Below are 18,471 nucleotides of genomic sequence, written 5' to 3'. Positions count from 1 at the left end.
GGGTGCTAGATTCATTGTCCCTTTTTTTTTGCTCCTGACCTGTGCTGGTGAGATACACCCTCGCTCTTTCTTTCTCATGATCTAGTGGTCATGGCACAAGCCATGGTCTCTCTGATCATGCCGAGAATAATACCTTGTAATGTCAATATTGCCTTCTAACTTAAGATTTATGCCTTGTATGTTAATTTATTCATTTCGCAACGTAATTAAATACTTGCCTTTTGATAGATAATTCTCAGACCTTTCTTTTTTTTATTAAAAACAAAACAATATGTTTTAAGTGAGAATAGGCATTGGTCTGAAGTCGAAAAATAAAGGAAATTAATATGAGCACAACAATGCTTATTCCACCCATGCTCTACCAAGTTTTTCCAGCACACAACCTTGACCTATTACAGTAGCTTTGTTGGTAATGTACTTCAAACTATGTGTAGGTAAGCTGCTTAGGATTCAAACCTTCTCAAACAGCCTAATTCATACTCAACTATATATTGACATTTGAAGTCAGCAGGGTAACTCATCTCTTTATCTTGAAGCACACTACTAACATAATGTGTTTCTATCATTTTTTGTCTCCAAAATGCAGAAGTGAAATGTAATTTATCATTGCCACCAACAAGAGGAACAAGTTACACACCTGCTGACAGAAATCTGTTCTTGCCTGATGAACGTGTAACGGTGACCTGTGCCTCAGGATTCTGGAACTCTATCTCACGTCAGACTGAAAATACAATGACATGCAAAGAGGACGGAAAGTGGTCACCTTCCACAACAGATTGTGAACGTATGTTCATACTGGAGAGTATATTGAGAGTGTATTGGGGTATACACAGGTGAATCACTGTGTATTACTGTACAGGTTTGATTCATGCTGACACTAAACATCTCTATCATTGTAGGGATAACATGTGGTGATCCACGTGACCCTCTTGTGAGTTCTCCCTACTACTGGCAGCGGGGTCAATTTAGAGGAACTCAGCGTTACAACTGTAGAACCGGATTTAAAACCACAAATGCCCGGGGTGTTGCCACATGCACAAGTGATGGCTCCTGGACTCCAGAACCACTCTGTGAAGGTGCAGTTTTTTGAAGGAAGCCATCTTTGAATATCACTGTGGTTTGATTACCTTGTGCTCCGATGTTAGTTTGGACTGCATCAGAATGACATTGTTTGTCTTTCAGAGATTACATGTGACAAGCCAGATATCCTAAATGCTGTGATTAAAGACCCGAAAACAAGATACAAAATCAATGATCTGCTCACTTATGAGTGTAAGATGAATTATGAACTATTGGACAGTACTACCAGACCTACTGCTACCTGTACTACAAATGGCTGGACCAAGACACTTGGCTGTAAAGGTAGGATGACATTTACATTTCAATCATCTAAAACTCTGAGAATAAGAGACAAGACACTGATCCAGAAGGTTTAAAGTTTACTGGAAATATCAAGCATCCGATTTTAGCCTGTTGTTTTATTCCCTATTTGAGGATTTGGTTTGGAATTGCTAATGGTATGAACGTTCACTCACTTTGCTTCCATTTGGTTTTCCAGATATTGCTCTGTTCAGTGCTTTTATCAAACTGACAGCTTGGCCAAAATCTAATGATATGGTAATGCTTTGTCACTGTGTATTAATGTACAGCAGGCGTGGAAAGAGTACTGTAAATTCCTACTCAAGTAGAAGTACTGTTACTTTAATGAAATTGTAATCAAGTAGAAGTAAAAGTACTGGTGTAAAATACTACAAGTAAAAGTAGCACATTTAAAAAGTACTCAGAGTAAAAGTTACAAGTTACTTCTAAAATAATTTGCTATTTCAATTATGATGGTTCTTTTCTTCTCCTTTTACAAGAATGGAAGTTCATGTGAAAAGGGAGAAGCAATTGAATGCAAGCTTCACAAACAAATAATTTATCTATATACGTAATATTGTTTACATGTGATGCTTGACAGGCTAAATGTTCCATAAAACACCAGAAAATAACCAACAAGATAAGATCCAGCACAGCTGATTTTAATATTAAATCTTCACATATACAAATGTTGTGGATCTACCTATTGAACACTTAACTCACTTCACTTCTCTCTGAATTTGCCTTTCAGTGTCAGTAGGAGCTGATTTTCTAAGTTAATCGAGTCTATCCTGGCTCGCTTTGCAGTGAAGAGTAGTAAAAAGATGCAGGCAGGCATGTGTTGAGTTTGAGGGACAACTTCTTTATGTACGGAAACAAATGAAGTAAATCAATTTTGTCCGATGGACTAGCAAGATACCCATCCAGCTCCCCTGTACCAGCTCCCCTGTACCTTCTGACCGTTTGGTTGTCAATGATGAGAAGAAATCCTCTTCATCAGATGAATGCTGCCTTAGTGGCTCAGTCTCATCCTGTGTGATTGTGTTAAGATGATTCTTCAGGTACGCCAAACCTGTACATTAGAAACACAACATTCACATATTCAGTGTTTCAGCAAACTCTGTTGTATGTGGACGGCAACACAATCATATTATTGGCATTGCAATAGGTCTAACACAGACTTCCACACTTGTTATTCTCAGATACTGAGATGTATTTGAAAAAATCAATTCAGATGTAACAAATGCTCTAATGTTGAGGTGAGTACATGTCTGGCTGTACCCAAACATAGTTATATGCTCAGGTTATTGTTCAGCACCTGTAATCAAACTTAAATAAAAGAAAACATAACAAAAAACAATTAAAGACCAAAAGATATCATATGGACAATGAGGTTCAAACCTTTTGGAGTAAATAAATCATACAGGCGGTGATGACATAGGCTTTGTCAGTCCAAGACGTACAGCAGCAATAAGCTGTGGCTCCTCCATCATTTCTCCAAAGCGCTTTTGGAGACCGTTCTGAATGGCTCTGATAAGTGGAAGGCACATTTGGCAAGATGCTTCCAGCCTTTAAAGTTTTGTATTTAGTAAGAAGATCACTGGCAGCAGCCACCCCATATGCCTGTTGGTCTCAGACTGTAGAATGTTCAAAGCTGAGACCAAGCTGAGGCTTCATCACTTTGCAGTACTCATTCAAGATAGACATTTTTGCCGGGCTCAGCCTGAAAAATAAGGTAAGGTAAACGTAATACCTCTTAGAATTCTAACATTTAATGGACAATAAATATTACTGTAATAGGAAAACATTACATTCAAAGAATTGCTACTCACATTTTCACTTTTAATTCACACATTTCTTATGGCATCCTCCCCCTTCTCTTGTATGATACCTGTGATCCTCTCCACAGCCAGGTAAGATGAGTTCCAGCGTGTTTGATTTGGACGGATCAACTGCAGTTTGCACTCAGTCTCTACAACTGCAGCAGCTAAATTTGACCGCTCCGTTTCATTCCACATGGCTTGGCATTTGGCAAAAGACCACCAGGACAACTTTTTGTAGCTATCACTATTTGTTTCTGCCAATGCAGAATCTGTTGTTGCAATGAGGTTCAGCAGGTGACATGCACACTGTTGATGCCGAGGGAGTTGATATTCTAGGCCACTGTCATTTTTGGTATTCAACCTGCTCTGCTGGCTCTTCAGCATCTGAGTGCCGGTCTGCTGACTCGACTGCTTCGACCTGCTTACCAAAAACATTGAATGCCTTGATGAAGCTTGATCCACTGTCTGTTGTGGTTCCTTGGTTTGTTTGTTTGTGGTTGCAGAGGTAAGCATATTGTAGTTTGTCATCTTTAAATGGATGTTTCCTCTGTGGACAAAATTACTGCATCAATATGGGCAAAATGTATATAGCCTGACCAGTTTGGTTTAATACAAATGAACTTAAACCAGCACATAAAGTGTTATCTAAGAATTTGGGCAATGACAACATTTTTGTTTTGGCTCTGTAGTCCAGCACATTGGCTTTTAAAAGATTCAATGACAATGGGGTTAAAGTGCAGACTGTCAACTATTAGAAGGTGTTTTTATTCATATCAAATGAACCATTTATAAATTACAGCATGTTTTGAAAAATGTCACTCAGTCCAAAGGATGTTGGGGAATATCGTTATTTTCCCCAGTTATAAGAACTAGAGTATTACCAAACATGATTTGGGGCTATTATTCGAAACTCAGGATCCAACAAGATATGGCTTGGTGACATAATAAGCAAGCAAAACAAAGATAATGCACGTGCCTAAATATCCCAGGTCTCAAAATTATTTATTTTATCTTCACAAGTTCATTAATTTCACTTTTAGCTATCCCCAACAACTTACATTATGGGGATGACTAACTACTAGCCACCGTAACGTCAATGCGGTAGTAACCCGCACTACAGCTTACAGTTCCTTCTGCTGTGTATAAAGACGTTGGTCAGGGTTAACTTCTAACTAGCTAGCAACAGGATGAGCTAGCTAACGTCAGCTTTATGCTACAGATGGAATGCAACTGGCTAGTAGTAACACTTTGTTAGCTACATTACATAGCCTACACAGCAAACGCCATTTGTGGCGATAAAATATATTTCTAACTTTACTTTTCGTACCATTACATGTTTCCTCAAGTTTGACGCAGAGTTTTTGTAGTCAGCCACCTTCCACCAACTTTGGTAAGCAGAGCTTACATTCCATAGTTACACTGTCTCCTCTTCTCTGCTTGAAGCTGAAGTGTTCTTTGAGATGCAGCCAGGGATTTCCTTCCTCGTGGTCTTCAGAAGACCCGGTCACTGGCTCTGTCTCTGTGTGTCTGTACTGTCTCCTGAACCTGCTCATTCTCGTTAGGCTCCATTTATTTTTCAAGTTGATTAGGAAACCTTTTTTTTCATGGCATGAAGCTACCTTTTTTTACTGTTATACAATCCTGCTACCGATCATAATTTGTGATTGGGCCTTTTTTGCGCAATGCGTGAAATGGAATTGTATTGGTCCATCTGGTCATGTTACTTGTCACTGACAAACAAGTGAACAATTTTAGCTGCTACAAAAGGCGCAAACTTCATGTGCTTGCCATGATTATGTGTATCCTTTTTCTGGATTGTATTCTGTAACGGATGGTTTTGAAAATGTAAAAGTAAAAGTACAGCCTTTGGAAAATACTCAAAAAATTACTAGTGCACAGAAAAGCTACTCAATTATAGGAACAATGAGTAGTTGTAATTCTTTACTTCCACCCCTGCTGTACAGTTATGATTCATGCTAACACTTAACATCTCTGTCATTGTAGGGATAACATGTGGTGATCCACATGACCCTCTTGTGAGTTCTCCCTACCGCTGGCAGCGGGGTCAATTGGGAGGAACTCAGCGTTACAGCTGTAGAACCAGATTTAAAACCATTAATGTGTCACATTGTGTTCTATAATGTTTCATGTTATTGTTTCCCCCAGAAATAAAGGGAGCATGTATCAACCCAACTGTGATGAATGGATTCCTAGTTCAGTCAAATGAGAAGAATGTTAATCGCAGGAATAGCAAGATATACTCTTCCTGCAGTGTAGGGTTCAAACCCTCTACCGGGGGTTGGTGGGGTGAAGCCACATGTACTGAGGGAACATGGTCTGGAATATTAGAGTGTATTGGTAAGAAAACGGTGAGCTTTACACCACTCCAGCCGACGCTTGGCATTGTACATGGTGATCTTAGGCTTGTGTGCGGCTGCTCGGCCAAGGAAACACATTTCACGAAGCTCCCGACGAACAGTTCAGGGAGAGCTTGAAAATGTCAGTGAAGACACTTGCGATCTGGTCAGCTGTTGCTCTGAGTACGCATCCTGGTAATCCGTCTGAATGTTAAACTGTTTAAAGGTCTTACTCACATCGGCAACGGAGAGAGCGGGATCACACAGTCGTCCAGAACAGCTGGTGCTCTCATGCATTGTTAAGTATTGCTTGCCTCATATTGAACACAGAAGGCATTTAACTCGTCTGGTAGGCTTATGTCACTGGGCAGCTCACGACTGGGTTTCTCTTTCTAATCTGTGATAGTTTGCAAGCCCTGCTATATCCGACGAGCGTCAGAGCCAGTGTAGTAGGATTCAATCTTAGTTCTGTATTGACGCTTTACCTGTTTGATTGTTGGGCCACGGTGGAGGCCTTTGGCAAAGGCTCGCATAGTCTGGTAAACAGAGCACATTGTCAATTGCTTGTTGGTTCAGGGATATTAAAAAGGATCACACTGTCTGAAGGGATGATGGGTACTGAGAGGTGTAGGGCAACCCAGCCCCCGAAGCCTCTTATCAACACTATGCAAAAGGCTTTACTGTCTTCTCAGGAATTCAGCATTCTCTGTGTTGATATCTCATGCCCCTATCTGGCTCACCTCTGAGAAGCAGAGGTTCTGTTGTCATTACATCATCTAGGTCTGATATTTCAGGGTTAATTTCACATTAATACTATTGGTCAACAACTCAAATAATTCAGATGTTATGAAGGGTGCTAGATTCATTGTCCCTTTTTTTTTGCTCCTGACCTGTGCTGGTGAGATACACCCTCGCTCTTTCTTTCTCATGATCTAGTGGTCATGGCACAAGCCATGGTCTCGCTGATCATGCCGAGAATAATACCTTGTAATGTCAATATTGCCTTCTAACTTAAGATTTATGCCTTGTATGTTAATTTATTCATTTCGCAACGTAATTAAATACTTGCCTTTTGATAGATAATTCTCAGACCTTTCTTTTTTTTATTAAAAACAAAACAATATGTTTTAAGTGAGAATAGGCATTGGTCTGAAGTCGAAAAATAAAGGAAATTAATATGAGCACAACAATGCTTATTCCACCCATGCTCTACCAAGTTTTTCCAGCACACAACCTTGACCTATTACAGTAGCTTTGTTGGTAATGTACTTCAAACTATGTGTAGGTAAGCTGCTTAGGATTCAAACCTTCTCAAACAGCCTAATTCATACTCAACTATATATTGACATTTGAAGTCAGCAGGGTAACTCATCTCTTTATCTTGAAGCACACTACTAACATAATGTGTTTCTATCATTTTTTGACTCCAAAATGCAGAAGTGAAATGTAATTTATCATTGCCACCAACAAGAGGAACCAGTTACAGACCTGCTGACAGAAATCTGTTCTTGCCTGATGAACGTGTAACGGTGACCTGTGCCTCAGGATTCTGGAACTTTATCTCACGTCAGACTGAAAATACAATGACATGCAAAGAGGACGGAAAGTGGTCACCTTCCACAACAGATTGTGAACGTATGTTCATACTGGAGAGTATATTGAGAGTGTATTGGGGTATACACAGGTGAATCACTGTGTATTACTGTACAGGTTTGATTCATGCTGACACTAAACATCTCTATCATTGTAGGGATAACATGTGGTGATCCACGTGACCCTCTTGTGAGTTCTCGCTACTACTGGCTGCGGGGTCAATTGAGAGGAACTCAGCGTTACAACTGTAGAACCGGATTTAAAACTACAAATCCCCGGGGTGTTGCCACATGCACAAGTGATGGCTCCTGGACTCCAGAACCACTCTGTGAAGGTGCAGTTTTTTGAAGGAAGCCATCTTTGAATATCACTGTGGTTTGATTACCTTGTGCTCCGATGTTAGTTTGGACTGCATCAGAATGACATTGTTTGTCTTTCAGAGATTACATGTGACAAGCCAGATATCCTAAATGCTGTGATTAAAGACCTGAAAACAAGATACAAAATCAATGATCTGCTCACTTATGAGTGTAAGATGAATTATGAACTATTGGACAGTACTACCAGACCTACTGCTACCTGTACTACAAATGGCTGGACCAAGACACTTGGCTGTAAAGGTAGGATGACATTTACATTTCAATCATCTAAAACTCTGAGAATAAGAGTCAAGACACTGATCCAGAAGGTTTAAGGCTACTGGAAAGATCAAGCATCCGATTTTAGCCTGTTGTGTTATTCCCTATTTGAGGATTTGGTTTGGAATTGGTAATGGTATGAACGTTCACTCACTTTGCTTCCATTTGGTTTTCCAGATATTGCTCTGTTCAGTGCTTTTATCAAACTGACAGCTTGGCCAAAATCTAATGATATGGTAATGCTTTGTAGAACAGGTCCTCTATGTGCGCTGTTAACTGAACGATGTGTCACAATGCGTTCTGTAATGTTTCCTGCCATTGTTCCTCCCAGAAATAAAGGGAGCATGCATCCATATTGAGGCTATAAGGAGGTATAGACAGTGTAATCACTGTGTATTACTGTACTGGTATGATTCATGCTAATACTAAACATCTCTATCATTGTAGGGATAACATGTGGTGATCCACGTGACCCTCTTGTGAGTTCTCCCTACCGTTGGCAGCGGGGTCAATCGGGAGGAACTCAGCGTTACAGCTGTAGAACCGGATTTAAAAACATTGATGTGTCACATTGTGTTCTATAATATTTCATGTCATTGTTTCCCCCAGAAATAGAGGGAGCATGTATCAACCCAACTGTGATGAATGGATTCCTAGTTCAGTCAAATGAGAGGATTGTTGATCCCAGGAATAGCAAGATATACTCTTCCTGCAATGTAGGGTTCAAACCCTCTACCGGGGGTTGGTGGGGTGAAGCCACATGTACTGAGGGAACATGGTCTGGAATATTAGAGTGTATTGGTAAGAAAACAGATCCTCTAGAAATGACCTCTTTACAAAGTAGATCAAGAACAGTGGAATGCATTTCCCTCTGACTTGGCTATATTGGTCTGAAACTCAATCTCCTCCCAGCTCAAACTCAACCTCCTCCCAGCTGCCCACTGCACTGAGACTAGGTAACATGGTCACCACCGATAAATCCATGATTATCGAAAACTTCAACAAGCATTTCTCAACGGCTGGCCATGCCTTCCGCCTGGCTACTCCAACCTCGGACAACAGCTCCCCCCCCCCCGCAGCTACTCGCCCAAGCCTCTCCAGGTTCTCCTTTACCCAAATCCAGATAGCAGATGTCCTGAAAGAGCTGCAAAACCTGGACCCGTACAAATCAGCTGGGCTGGACAATCTGGACCCTCTATTCCTGAAACTATCCGCCGCCATTGTCGCAACCCCTATTACCAGCCTGTTCAACCTCTCTTTCATATCGTCTGAGATCCCCAAGGATTGGAAAGCTGCCGCAGTCATCCCCCTCTTCAAAGGGGGCGACACCCTGGACCCAAACTGTTACAGACCTATATCCATCCTGCCCTGCCTATCTAAGGTCTTCGAAAGCCAAGTCAACAAACAGGTCACTGACCATCTTGAATCCCACCGTACCTTCTCCGCTGTGCAATCTGGTTTCCGAGCCGGTCACGGGTGTACCTCAGCCACGCTCAAGGTACTAAACGATATCATAACCGCCATCGATAAAAGACAGTACTGTGCAGCCGTCTTCATAGACCTTGCCAAGGCTTTCGACTCTGTCAATCACCGTATTCTTATCGGCAGACTCAGTAGCCTCGGTTTTTCGGATGACTGCCTTGCCTGGTTTACCAATTACTTTGCAGACAGAGTTCAGTGTGTCAAATCGGAGGGCATGCTGTCCGGTCCTCTGGCAGTCTCTATGGGGGTGCCACAGGGTTCAATTCTCGGGCCGACTCTTTTCTCTGTATATATCAATGATGTTTCTCATGCTGCGGGCGATTCCCTGATCCACCTCTACGCAGACGACACCATTCTATATACTTCCGGCCCGTCCTTGGACACTGTGCTATCTAACCTTCAAACGAGCTTCAATGCCATACAGCACTCCTTCCGTGGCCTCCAACTGCTCTTAAACGCTAGTAAAACCAAATGCATGCTTTTCAACCGTTCGCTGCCTGCACCCGCACGCCTGACCAGCATCACCACCCTGGATGGTTCCGACCTTGAATATGTGGACATCTATAAGTACCTAGGTGTCTGGCTAGACTCTAAACTCTCCTTCCAGACCCATATCAAACATCTCCAATCGAAAATCAAATCAAGAGTCGGCTTTCTATTCCGCAACAAAGCCTCCTTCACTCACGCTGCCAAACTTACCCTAGTAAAACTGACTATCCTACCGATCCTCGACTTCGGCGACGTCATCTACAAAATTGCTTCCAACACTCTACTCAGCAAACTGGATGCAGTTTATCACAGTGCCATCCGTTTTGTCACTAAAGCACCTTATACCACCCACCACTGCGACTTGTATGCTCTAGTCGGCTGGCCCTCGCTACATATTCGTCGCCAGACCCACTGGCTCCAGGTCATCTACAAGTCCATGCTAGGTAAAGCTCCGCCTTATCTCAGTTCACTGGTTACGATGGCAACACCCATCCGTAGCACGCGCTCCAGCAGGTGTATCTCACTGATCATCCCTAAAGCCAACACCTCATTTGGCCGCCTTTCGTTCCAGTTCTCTGCTGCCTGTGACTGGAACGAATTGCAAAAATCGCTGAAGTTGGAGACTTTTATCTCCCTCACCAACTTCAAACATCTGCTATCCGAGCAGCTAACCGATCGCTGCAGCTGTACATAGTCTATTGGTAAATAGCCCACCCATTTTCACCTACCTCATCCCCATACTGTTTTTATTTATTTATTTTTATTTTTCTGCTCTTTTGCACACCAATCTCTACCTGTACATAACCATCTGATCATTTATCACTCCAGTGTTAATCTGCATAATTGTAATTATTTGCCTACCTTCTCATGCCTTTTGCACACAATGTATATATAGACTCCCCTTTTTTCTACTGTGTTATTGACTTGTTAATTGTTTACTCCATGTGTAACTCTGTGTTGTCTGTTCACACTGCTATGCCTTATCTTGGCCAGGTCGCAGTTGCAAATGAGAACTTGTTCTCAACTAGCCTACCTGGTTAAATAAAGGTGAAATAAAAAAAAATAATAATAAATGCTCTTTCGCTCTAGATCAATCACAATGTGGCAGAATCCCTGTCATTCCCAACACAAGAAAGGTACCTCACAGTGAAGTCTATAAGAATGAACAAACTGTTACAATTGATTGCAAAGTTGGATACACATCTGAAACTAAGACTATAAAATGTAAGGATGGAGAATGGCAAACACCGTTACCAGCTTGTAGACGTGAGTAGTTGTTAATAGTTTTGTTCATTTTAAATAATCACTTGATTTTAATTGAATACAGTGGCCAGTCATCCTTCAATGTATGTTTACTATATGTTGGAATAGTTTGGGGAAAAGGACCCCGAAGCCCATATGATATTATGTAATTACATAGATAGTAGTTCTGTGTCTGTACTGTGTGTGTTTTCTACCCACTAATCTTTCAGCAATATTTTCTTATCTTGAAGCGCAAGGCGTTCCATGTGATCCTCCACCTAAAGTTGAAAATGCAATTGTTAAAATCCTGTATAAAAATAAATATAGAGAGGGATTTGAAGTGAATTATGAATGTCGCAAGTCCTTTGAAATAGAGGGACATAAAAAACTTACTTGTGAAAATGGCAGTTGGACAACTCCACCACCAACATGCAAACGTAAGTATTGATAACTGTTTGAAACTGATGCAGTAATTCAGTTTAGAGTTACTCTACTATGAACAGCACCTATTCAAACAGGGAAAAAATTATATTTAAACGTTAATTGAGATGAACAATTCTGTATCACATAACACCATTATTCTCTCATACAATTGGTTTTACAGAAATATACATCTCTGATTTATATTTTCTCAATGTGTCCACTTTGAGATAGTTGCTGTTGTTTTTTGCTATAATTCATTATAGTCTAGTATTCCTTGATATGATAATGGATGAGTTTCAGTGCATATTTACAGTATATATCACAAATTGCCCCAGTTACATTCTCTGAATATACTGTACATTGGCCCTTGACTATGGTTCTAACCATAGTCATTCTCTGCCACTTTTGTGTCTCTGGTAGATAACTGTAATTTGATAGTTCAAACATGTGGTGCTTCACCTACAGAGTACTGTGGTAAGCCTGAGGGCGCAGGGAGGAGAATGGAGATTCCTGACCAAGTGCTGGAGAGATACGAAAATGGGAACCAAATAGACTATACATGCATTAACCCATACAAAGGCCCCGGAGGAACAGCAACTTGCAAGAATGGAGAATGGCACATGCCAGTTGAGTGTAACGGTAAGTCTTAAGTCTATGGTACTGTATTATCATGGTACTGTACTGTATTATCATTGTACTGTATTATCATCATATTCTATAATCATGGTCTTGTATTATCATGGTATTGTATTATCATGGTACTGGATTATGTTACTGAATCATGGTACTGTATTTTCACGGTACTGTATTATCGTGGTACTGTATTTTCATGGTATTGTATTATGATTTCTATCTATTCCCTGTTTAATCTAGCAAGCTGTCCTGATCCTCCTCCCATTACTAATGGAGATTTCACCAAGGAAAAGAGAGATGTTGAAGGTGTAATTACAGAGGTGTCCTACCAATGCAGCATACAGTTTACACTGAGTTTCACAGGCAGCATCAGATGTCTGGATGGAAAATGGCAGAGTCCTCCAAAGTGTTTACGTATGTACATTATTTACAACTGGTCTGAACATGGTGTTATATCTACATGTCAAGTGTATATAAATGTATGAATATGTACTGTACACTAAGTGAATGAAAAAATGACTGGGTTTAATTTCCATCAGGGCCTTGTGAGATTTCCACTTTTGATGCAGAGTACAATCTACAGAATTTACCTGAGAAAGATAATATTGCGCACGGTGAAAAAAAGACTCTTCATTGCAAAGAGGGATATTACCATCAATACAAGAGATATCGACCGAATATTGAAGAAATTGAGATGAAGTGTGATGATGGAGAGTTACAGTATGGAGAACACATGCCTATATGTAAGTTCATGTCATGTAAAGGAACACCCATCAGTGTAAGATAGTCATTCTCTCAACATTAAGAGTTTAACATCATCTAATATATAGAATGCATAAGTCCAGGATGCCCTGTGAGCTATCTACTGTAGATTAATACAATATAAATGGATAGTATTTTCTCATTTTGATCTAAACCTTTTTTTATGAAAATCAATCCACCTGTTTGATAATATTTAATGAGGCCACTGTGTGTAACCTTCTGACTGTATAACCAAAATGATTTGTTCTTTGCTTTTTAGGTAGGTATCGTTATTCATAGGTAGATGATGAACATAATGGGTAAGTTAAATTAACAAGGAGAGTGGCATGTCTTATAATCACACAAACCTTTTGAACAGTTATGAAAAGTATAATAAAAGGTATTATGAACAGTATTAGAAACAGTATTAGAAACAGTTATGAACAGTATTACGAACAGTATTAGAAACGGTTATGAACAGTATTATTAACAGTTATGAAAAGTATAATAAAAGGTATTATGAAGAGTATTACGAACAGTATTAGAAACAGTTATGAACAGTATTACGAACAGTATTAGAAACAGTTATGAACAGTATTATTAACAGTTATGAAAAGTATAATAAAAGGTATTATGAACAGTATTACGAACAGTATTAGAAACAGTTATGAACAGTATTACGAACAGTATTAGAAACAGTTATGAACAGTATTATTAACAGTTATGAAAAGTATAATGAACAGTATTGTAAACAGTATTGTATTCAATGGTATAAACAGTAATATGAATAGTATGTGATGGGGTTATCAGTGAAGCATAACAGAAACATGGAGTATAACATCACAGCAAGCAGGAGTCATTTCTCTAATCATTAACACACAGTGAAAGTTCACATGGTTAAACACTGTCTACTCTCCTCTATAGTCGGAGTGATCAGCCGGATTACTCCAGACTGATCTATAGTATTAGTGATCAGCAGTATTACTCCACAGACTGATCTATAGTATTAGTGATCAGCAGTATTACTCCACAGACTCTGATCTATAGTATTAGTGATCAGCAGTATTACTGCACTCTGATTATCCTGTCATGTGATTTCGTTCCTACAGAGTCTTGATGTTTGGTCCATCAAATGCAAGAATCCTTACAAAGACGTCTTCATGTGCAAGAAGAACATATTTGCTTTTGTGGTGTTGTTGTCGCTTGTTTAATTCAGGTTTAGAAAAAATGTGAGCCATCCAGTAATGGAGCACATAAGGTGTATTTTTCATCATTTGACTTTGTACCATTGTAACAAAATAACAGTATCTTTCTAATCATCAGTCTCAGCTTCACTATAATAACAGTACAGCTATCTAAAGCTAGACTAAAATGGTACATTTGTTGTATTAGTACAAAGAGATGTGATTGTGTGAACATTCTATCAAGTTTATAAATTGCCTGGCTGGGCTGATGAGACAGTGGATTGCGCAGTCAGTTGGAACAGAGTAAATAGGCATTTTAAAGTCATAGATTTAGCCGGTGGTAGCTTGTGGAATATGCACCGGGTGGAATGCCGTTTTAACTAATCAACATTCAGGATTAGACCGACACGCTCTATAATGTGTGAATATTCTCCTGTATCTCCCAGCTGTGTGATTCATTACCTCAAGGTGTAATATAAGTGAACAACTTATGATTGTGATTGACCTTATCAAGACAATAAAGTTGTGGAAAAGAGACGACACGTTGTCTCCATGAGTCTTTACAAGGCTACAGTACAACAGAATAAGATTTACAGATGTTAACCTAACAAATGCACATTAAAGCTGACAAACTATTTCTCAGGTCAGTATCACTTGTCATTGATTGTTGTTGTAAACCAGTTGTCTCTTATCATGCACCTGTAGCTACTAGAGTAGATCTTCTCCAGGGTCTCAGGACAGTGTAAGTAATGTCTCAGTTGGTCATGCTTTTTTTGTTTTACTTCTTGCCTCTGGCAATCTCAGCTTACTGGAAGTGATTACTGGAAACTGTCTTGGACAAACACATCCATATATAATTGATTGTACAACATGAATGTGTTTTTATCTACTCTTTAGTCTAGGACAAACACATCCATATATAATTGATTGTACAACATGAATGTGTTTTTATCTACTCTTTAGTCTAGGACAAACACATCCATATATAATTGATTGTACAACATGAATGTGTTTTTATCTACTCTTTAGTCTAGGACAAACACATCCATATATAATTGATTGTACAACATGAATGTGTTTTTATTTACCCTTTAGTCTAGGAATTTCATCAAGTATTTTATACTGAAGCCACCAGACTATATCTATTAAAATGTCCCTGTGGTGTTCCTTGACATGTACTCCTGAACATTAAGGCAGGAATATTGACCTTCAATTATATGCAAGCAAACATTTGATATAATGTTTTGTTTAGGTCATAGGCTAATAATGGACAAACCCTTGCATGAGGGGCTGCCGAGTGGTGCAGCGGTCTAAGGCACTGCATCTCAGCGCTTGAGGGTCTAAGGCACTGCATCTCAGAGCTTGAGGCGGCACCCTGGTTCGATTCAAGGCTGTATCACAACCGGCAGTGATAGGGAGTCACATAAGGAGGCGCACAATTGGCCCAGCGTCGTCCGGGTTTGCCCTGTGGAGGCGATCATTGTAAATTAAAATGTGTTCTTAACTGACGTGTTACGTACGCCTCTTGGAGGCAACACCCTGCTACAACTCAAGTCCCCGTGGAGTGAAAGAGGTATGTGATTGTAGGTGCGGGTAAGGATGACAGAGACTATATCCTTTTACAGGGACTTTATTTCCATAACATGGTAATGTGGGTAAAAGGGGCTGGACGGAACCAAAGCAAAGAAAGTAAAAGTTTGAGTCCTCTCCTACCCACTACTTACCTAACCTTTCAGAACCTCCTGGCGCACCAACCAAAATACAGGGGGTAGTCCATCCAGGTCTTACCTAGTGTGCATAGACAGTAAATACTACAGGTTATGTATGCCCGCAGGGCTCTTGCCTAAACACTCCCAAGGCGACGACATCCCCCCACCCCCCTGGGAACAAATTAAACAGAATAATACAAACTTTGGGAACAATTTCAATAATCAAAAACAGTCCTGTTGGCATACACATACCTTAGAAGTAGCGGCTACCAAATAGTGTCAACAGAACTGTCACTGGGCAACAACCAACACAAGACAGCAAAGAAGCTCTCTCTTCCTGACAAATGAACACTGGCTTTTATCCAGCTGGAGAAGGAGTTGGTAAATAAAAACAGCTGTTTCCCCTGATGAGAGGGAGGGGGGAGGGTTCAGAGCTCCAATCATTGATGGGGCCGACCAATCAGCTGCTTAGAATCCAGGAAGCCATTTCCTGAAATACACAAACACATACAACCCCAAAAAACACAGAAACTGGGGAACTTGCCTCGTAAAAAAGAAATCAGATATGGGGATGTGCTACTGAAATCAACAAGTAGCGGGAAACAACGCAATCTCAGGATGCAAAAATAGAATGTTTATTGGTATGTGAATTTTTTAAAATCAAGTAAGGTTAAAATGCCAGGATGTTATACTCGTTTCAGGTCTTCATTCAATAGAATCAGATGAACAGTTTTCCACAATGCATTGGAAGGCCCTAGTTCTCTTCAAGTAGCCAAATAACAAAACTAAGCTACTTAATTCAAATCAAAATCAAATCAAATTTTATTAGTCACTTGCGCCAAATAAAACTGTGAAATGCTTACTTCCGAGCCCATTACCGGCAGTGCAGTTTAAAAAAATACTGATAAGAATAAGAGATTCTAAGAGATAAGAGATAACAAGTAATTAAAGAGGAGAACTGTCTATGACTAGGGTGGCTGGAGTCTTTGCCAATTTTCAGACACCGCCTGGTATAGAAGTCCTGTGATGTACTGGGCCGTTTGCACTACACTCCGTCGTGCCTTGCGGTCGGAGGCCAAGCAGTTGCCATACCAGGCAGTGATGCAACCAGTCAGGAGGCTCTCGATGGTGCAGCTGTAGAACTTTTTGAGGATCTTGAGGAATTTCAAAAGATTTCAAAATGTAGAACCAGGAACATATATAGCCCTTGGTTCACTCCAGACCTGACTGCCCTTAACCAACACAAAAACATCCTGTGGCGTACAACATTAGCATCGCATAGCCCCCGCGATATGTAACTTTTCAGGGAAGTTAGGAACCAATATACACAGGCAGTTAGGAAAGCAAAGGATAGCTTTTTCAAACAGAAATTTGCATCCTGTAGCTCTAACTCCAAAAAGATCTGGGACATTGTAAAGTCCATGGAGAATAAGAGCACCTCCTCCCAGCACCCTCTGCACTGAGGCTAGGAAACACTGTCACCACCGATAAATCCACGATAATTGAGAATTTTTCTACGGCTGGCCATGCTTTCCATCTGGCTACCCCCACCCCGGTCAATAGCCCTGCACCCCCCACAGCAACTTGCCCAAGCCTCCCCATTTCTCCATCACCCAAATCCAGATAGCTAATGTTCTGAAAGAGCGGCAAAATCGGGACCCCTACAAATCAGCTGGGCTAGACAATCTGGACCCTCTCTTTCTAAAATTATCCACCACAATTGTTGTAACCACTATTACTGGCCTGTTCAGCCTCTCTTTCGTATCGTCTGAGATCCCCACAGATTGGAAAGCTGCCGCAGTCATCCCACTCTTCAAAGGGGGAGACACTAAAGACCCAAACTGTTAAAGACCTGTATCTATCCTAGCCTGCCTTTCTAAGGTTTTTGAAATCCAAGTTAACAAACAGATCACCGAACATTTCAAATCCCACAGTAGCTTCCTATGCAATCTGGTTTCCGAGCTGGTCATTGGTGCACCTCGGCCACGCTCAAGGTCCTAAACAATATCATATTATTATTATGTTTGATGTCTTTACTTAAAATAATAAAGTAGTAGTCAAACGTGTTAATATTTCAGTAAAAACACAGATTAATGTGCTGTATCTGTGTTGTAATGATATGTTTTTAGAGGATTGTGGGTAATTAAACATTTTGAGAAAATGTCATGCAAAGATGGATATTACCACAAAAAAACAATGGCTTCAAAGGAATACAATAAATTGAGATGGAATGTGTCTTTCATTCATAGTCATTCATAGTCTGGGTTTAAATGAGACTGTTTGTAGGTTGATGGAAACAGGAAACAGAACTGTCTACAAGTTGCAATAAACGATAGGAGAATGGAATTATGAAACGCTAGCAATTATTGTAGTATTAGATGGATTAGAGATTTACCACGTAGGGCCAATGCATTTTTTTATTTAATTTCAATTTAATTTAACCTTTTTTTTTGAAATAGGCAAGTCATTTAAGAACAAATTCTTGTTTACATTGATTGCCTACCAAAAGGCAAAAGGCCTCCTGCGGGGACGGGGGATAAAAACATTCAAATATAAATACAGGACAAAACACACATCACGACAAGAGAGACAACACAACACTACATAAAGAGAGACCTAAAACAACAACATAGCAAGGCAGCAACACAACATGACAACACAGCATGGTGCAACACAACATGGTAGCAGCACAAAACATGGTACAAACATTTTTGGGAACAGAGAAAAGCACAAAGGGAAATAAGGTAAAGACCACAATACATCACCCAAAGCAGTCACAACTGTCATTAAGAGTGTCT

At 40.2% G+C, this 18,471-nt stretch overlaps 1 protein-coding gene and 1 long non-coding RNA gene across 7 annotated transcripts in view; one reads left to right on the top strand and one right to left on the bottom strand.

The window, feature by feature from the left end:
• LOC110524787 (complement factor H) overlaps positions 1-18,471 on the top strand; it is an 83,609-nt gene that overhangs the window by 39,394 nt on the left and 25,744 nt on the right. For 2 of the 6 annotated variants that reach the window (XM_036978752.1, XM_036978749.1), the window contains 6 exons: positions 587-784; positions 900-1,076; positions 1,183-1,362; positions 6,977-7,174; positions 7,290-7,466; positions 7,573-7,752. In XM_036978752.1, the coding sequence (XP_036834647.1) occupies positions 587-784; positions 900-1,076; positions 1,183-1,362; positions 6,977-7,174; positions 7,290-7,466; positions 7,573-7,752 (1,110 nt within the window). Of the gene's footprint in view, positions 1-586; positions 785-899; positions 1,077-1,182; positions 1,363-6,976; positions 7,175-7,289; positions 7,467-7,572; positions 7,753-8,379; positions 8,572-10,830; positions 11,008-11,234; positions 11,421-11,871; positions 12,046-12,279; positions 12,454-12,578; positions 12,783-13,060; positions 13,101-13,889; positions 14,607-18,471 lie in introns of those variants that run through there. The other 4 variants (XM_036978754.1, XM_036978753.1, XM_036978751.1 and 1 more) reach the window with 4 other exon arrangements.
• LOC118964684 lies at positions 14,410-16,018 on the bottom strand. The gene is made up of 3 exons (XR_005051891.1): positions 15,926-16,018; positions 15,689-15,752; positions 14,410-15,429 (listed from the first exon to the last, which is right to left on the bottom strand). It is a non-coding gene; the product is annotated as an uncharacterized LOC118964684 (long non-coding RNA).

The sequence above is a fragment of the Oncorhynchus mykiss genome, chromosome 5 (assembly GCF_013265735.2).
Source record: "Oncorhynchus mykiss isolate Arlee chromosome 5, USDA_OmykA_1.1, whole genome shotgun sequence".
In the NCBI taxonomy this organism is placed as follows: Eukaryota; Metazoa; Chordata; class Actinopteri; order Salmoniformes; family Salmonidae; genus Oncorhynchus; species Oncorhynchus mykiss.
This window is presented reverse-complemented; position numbering and strand designations above follow the sequence as displayed.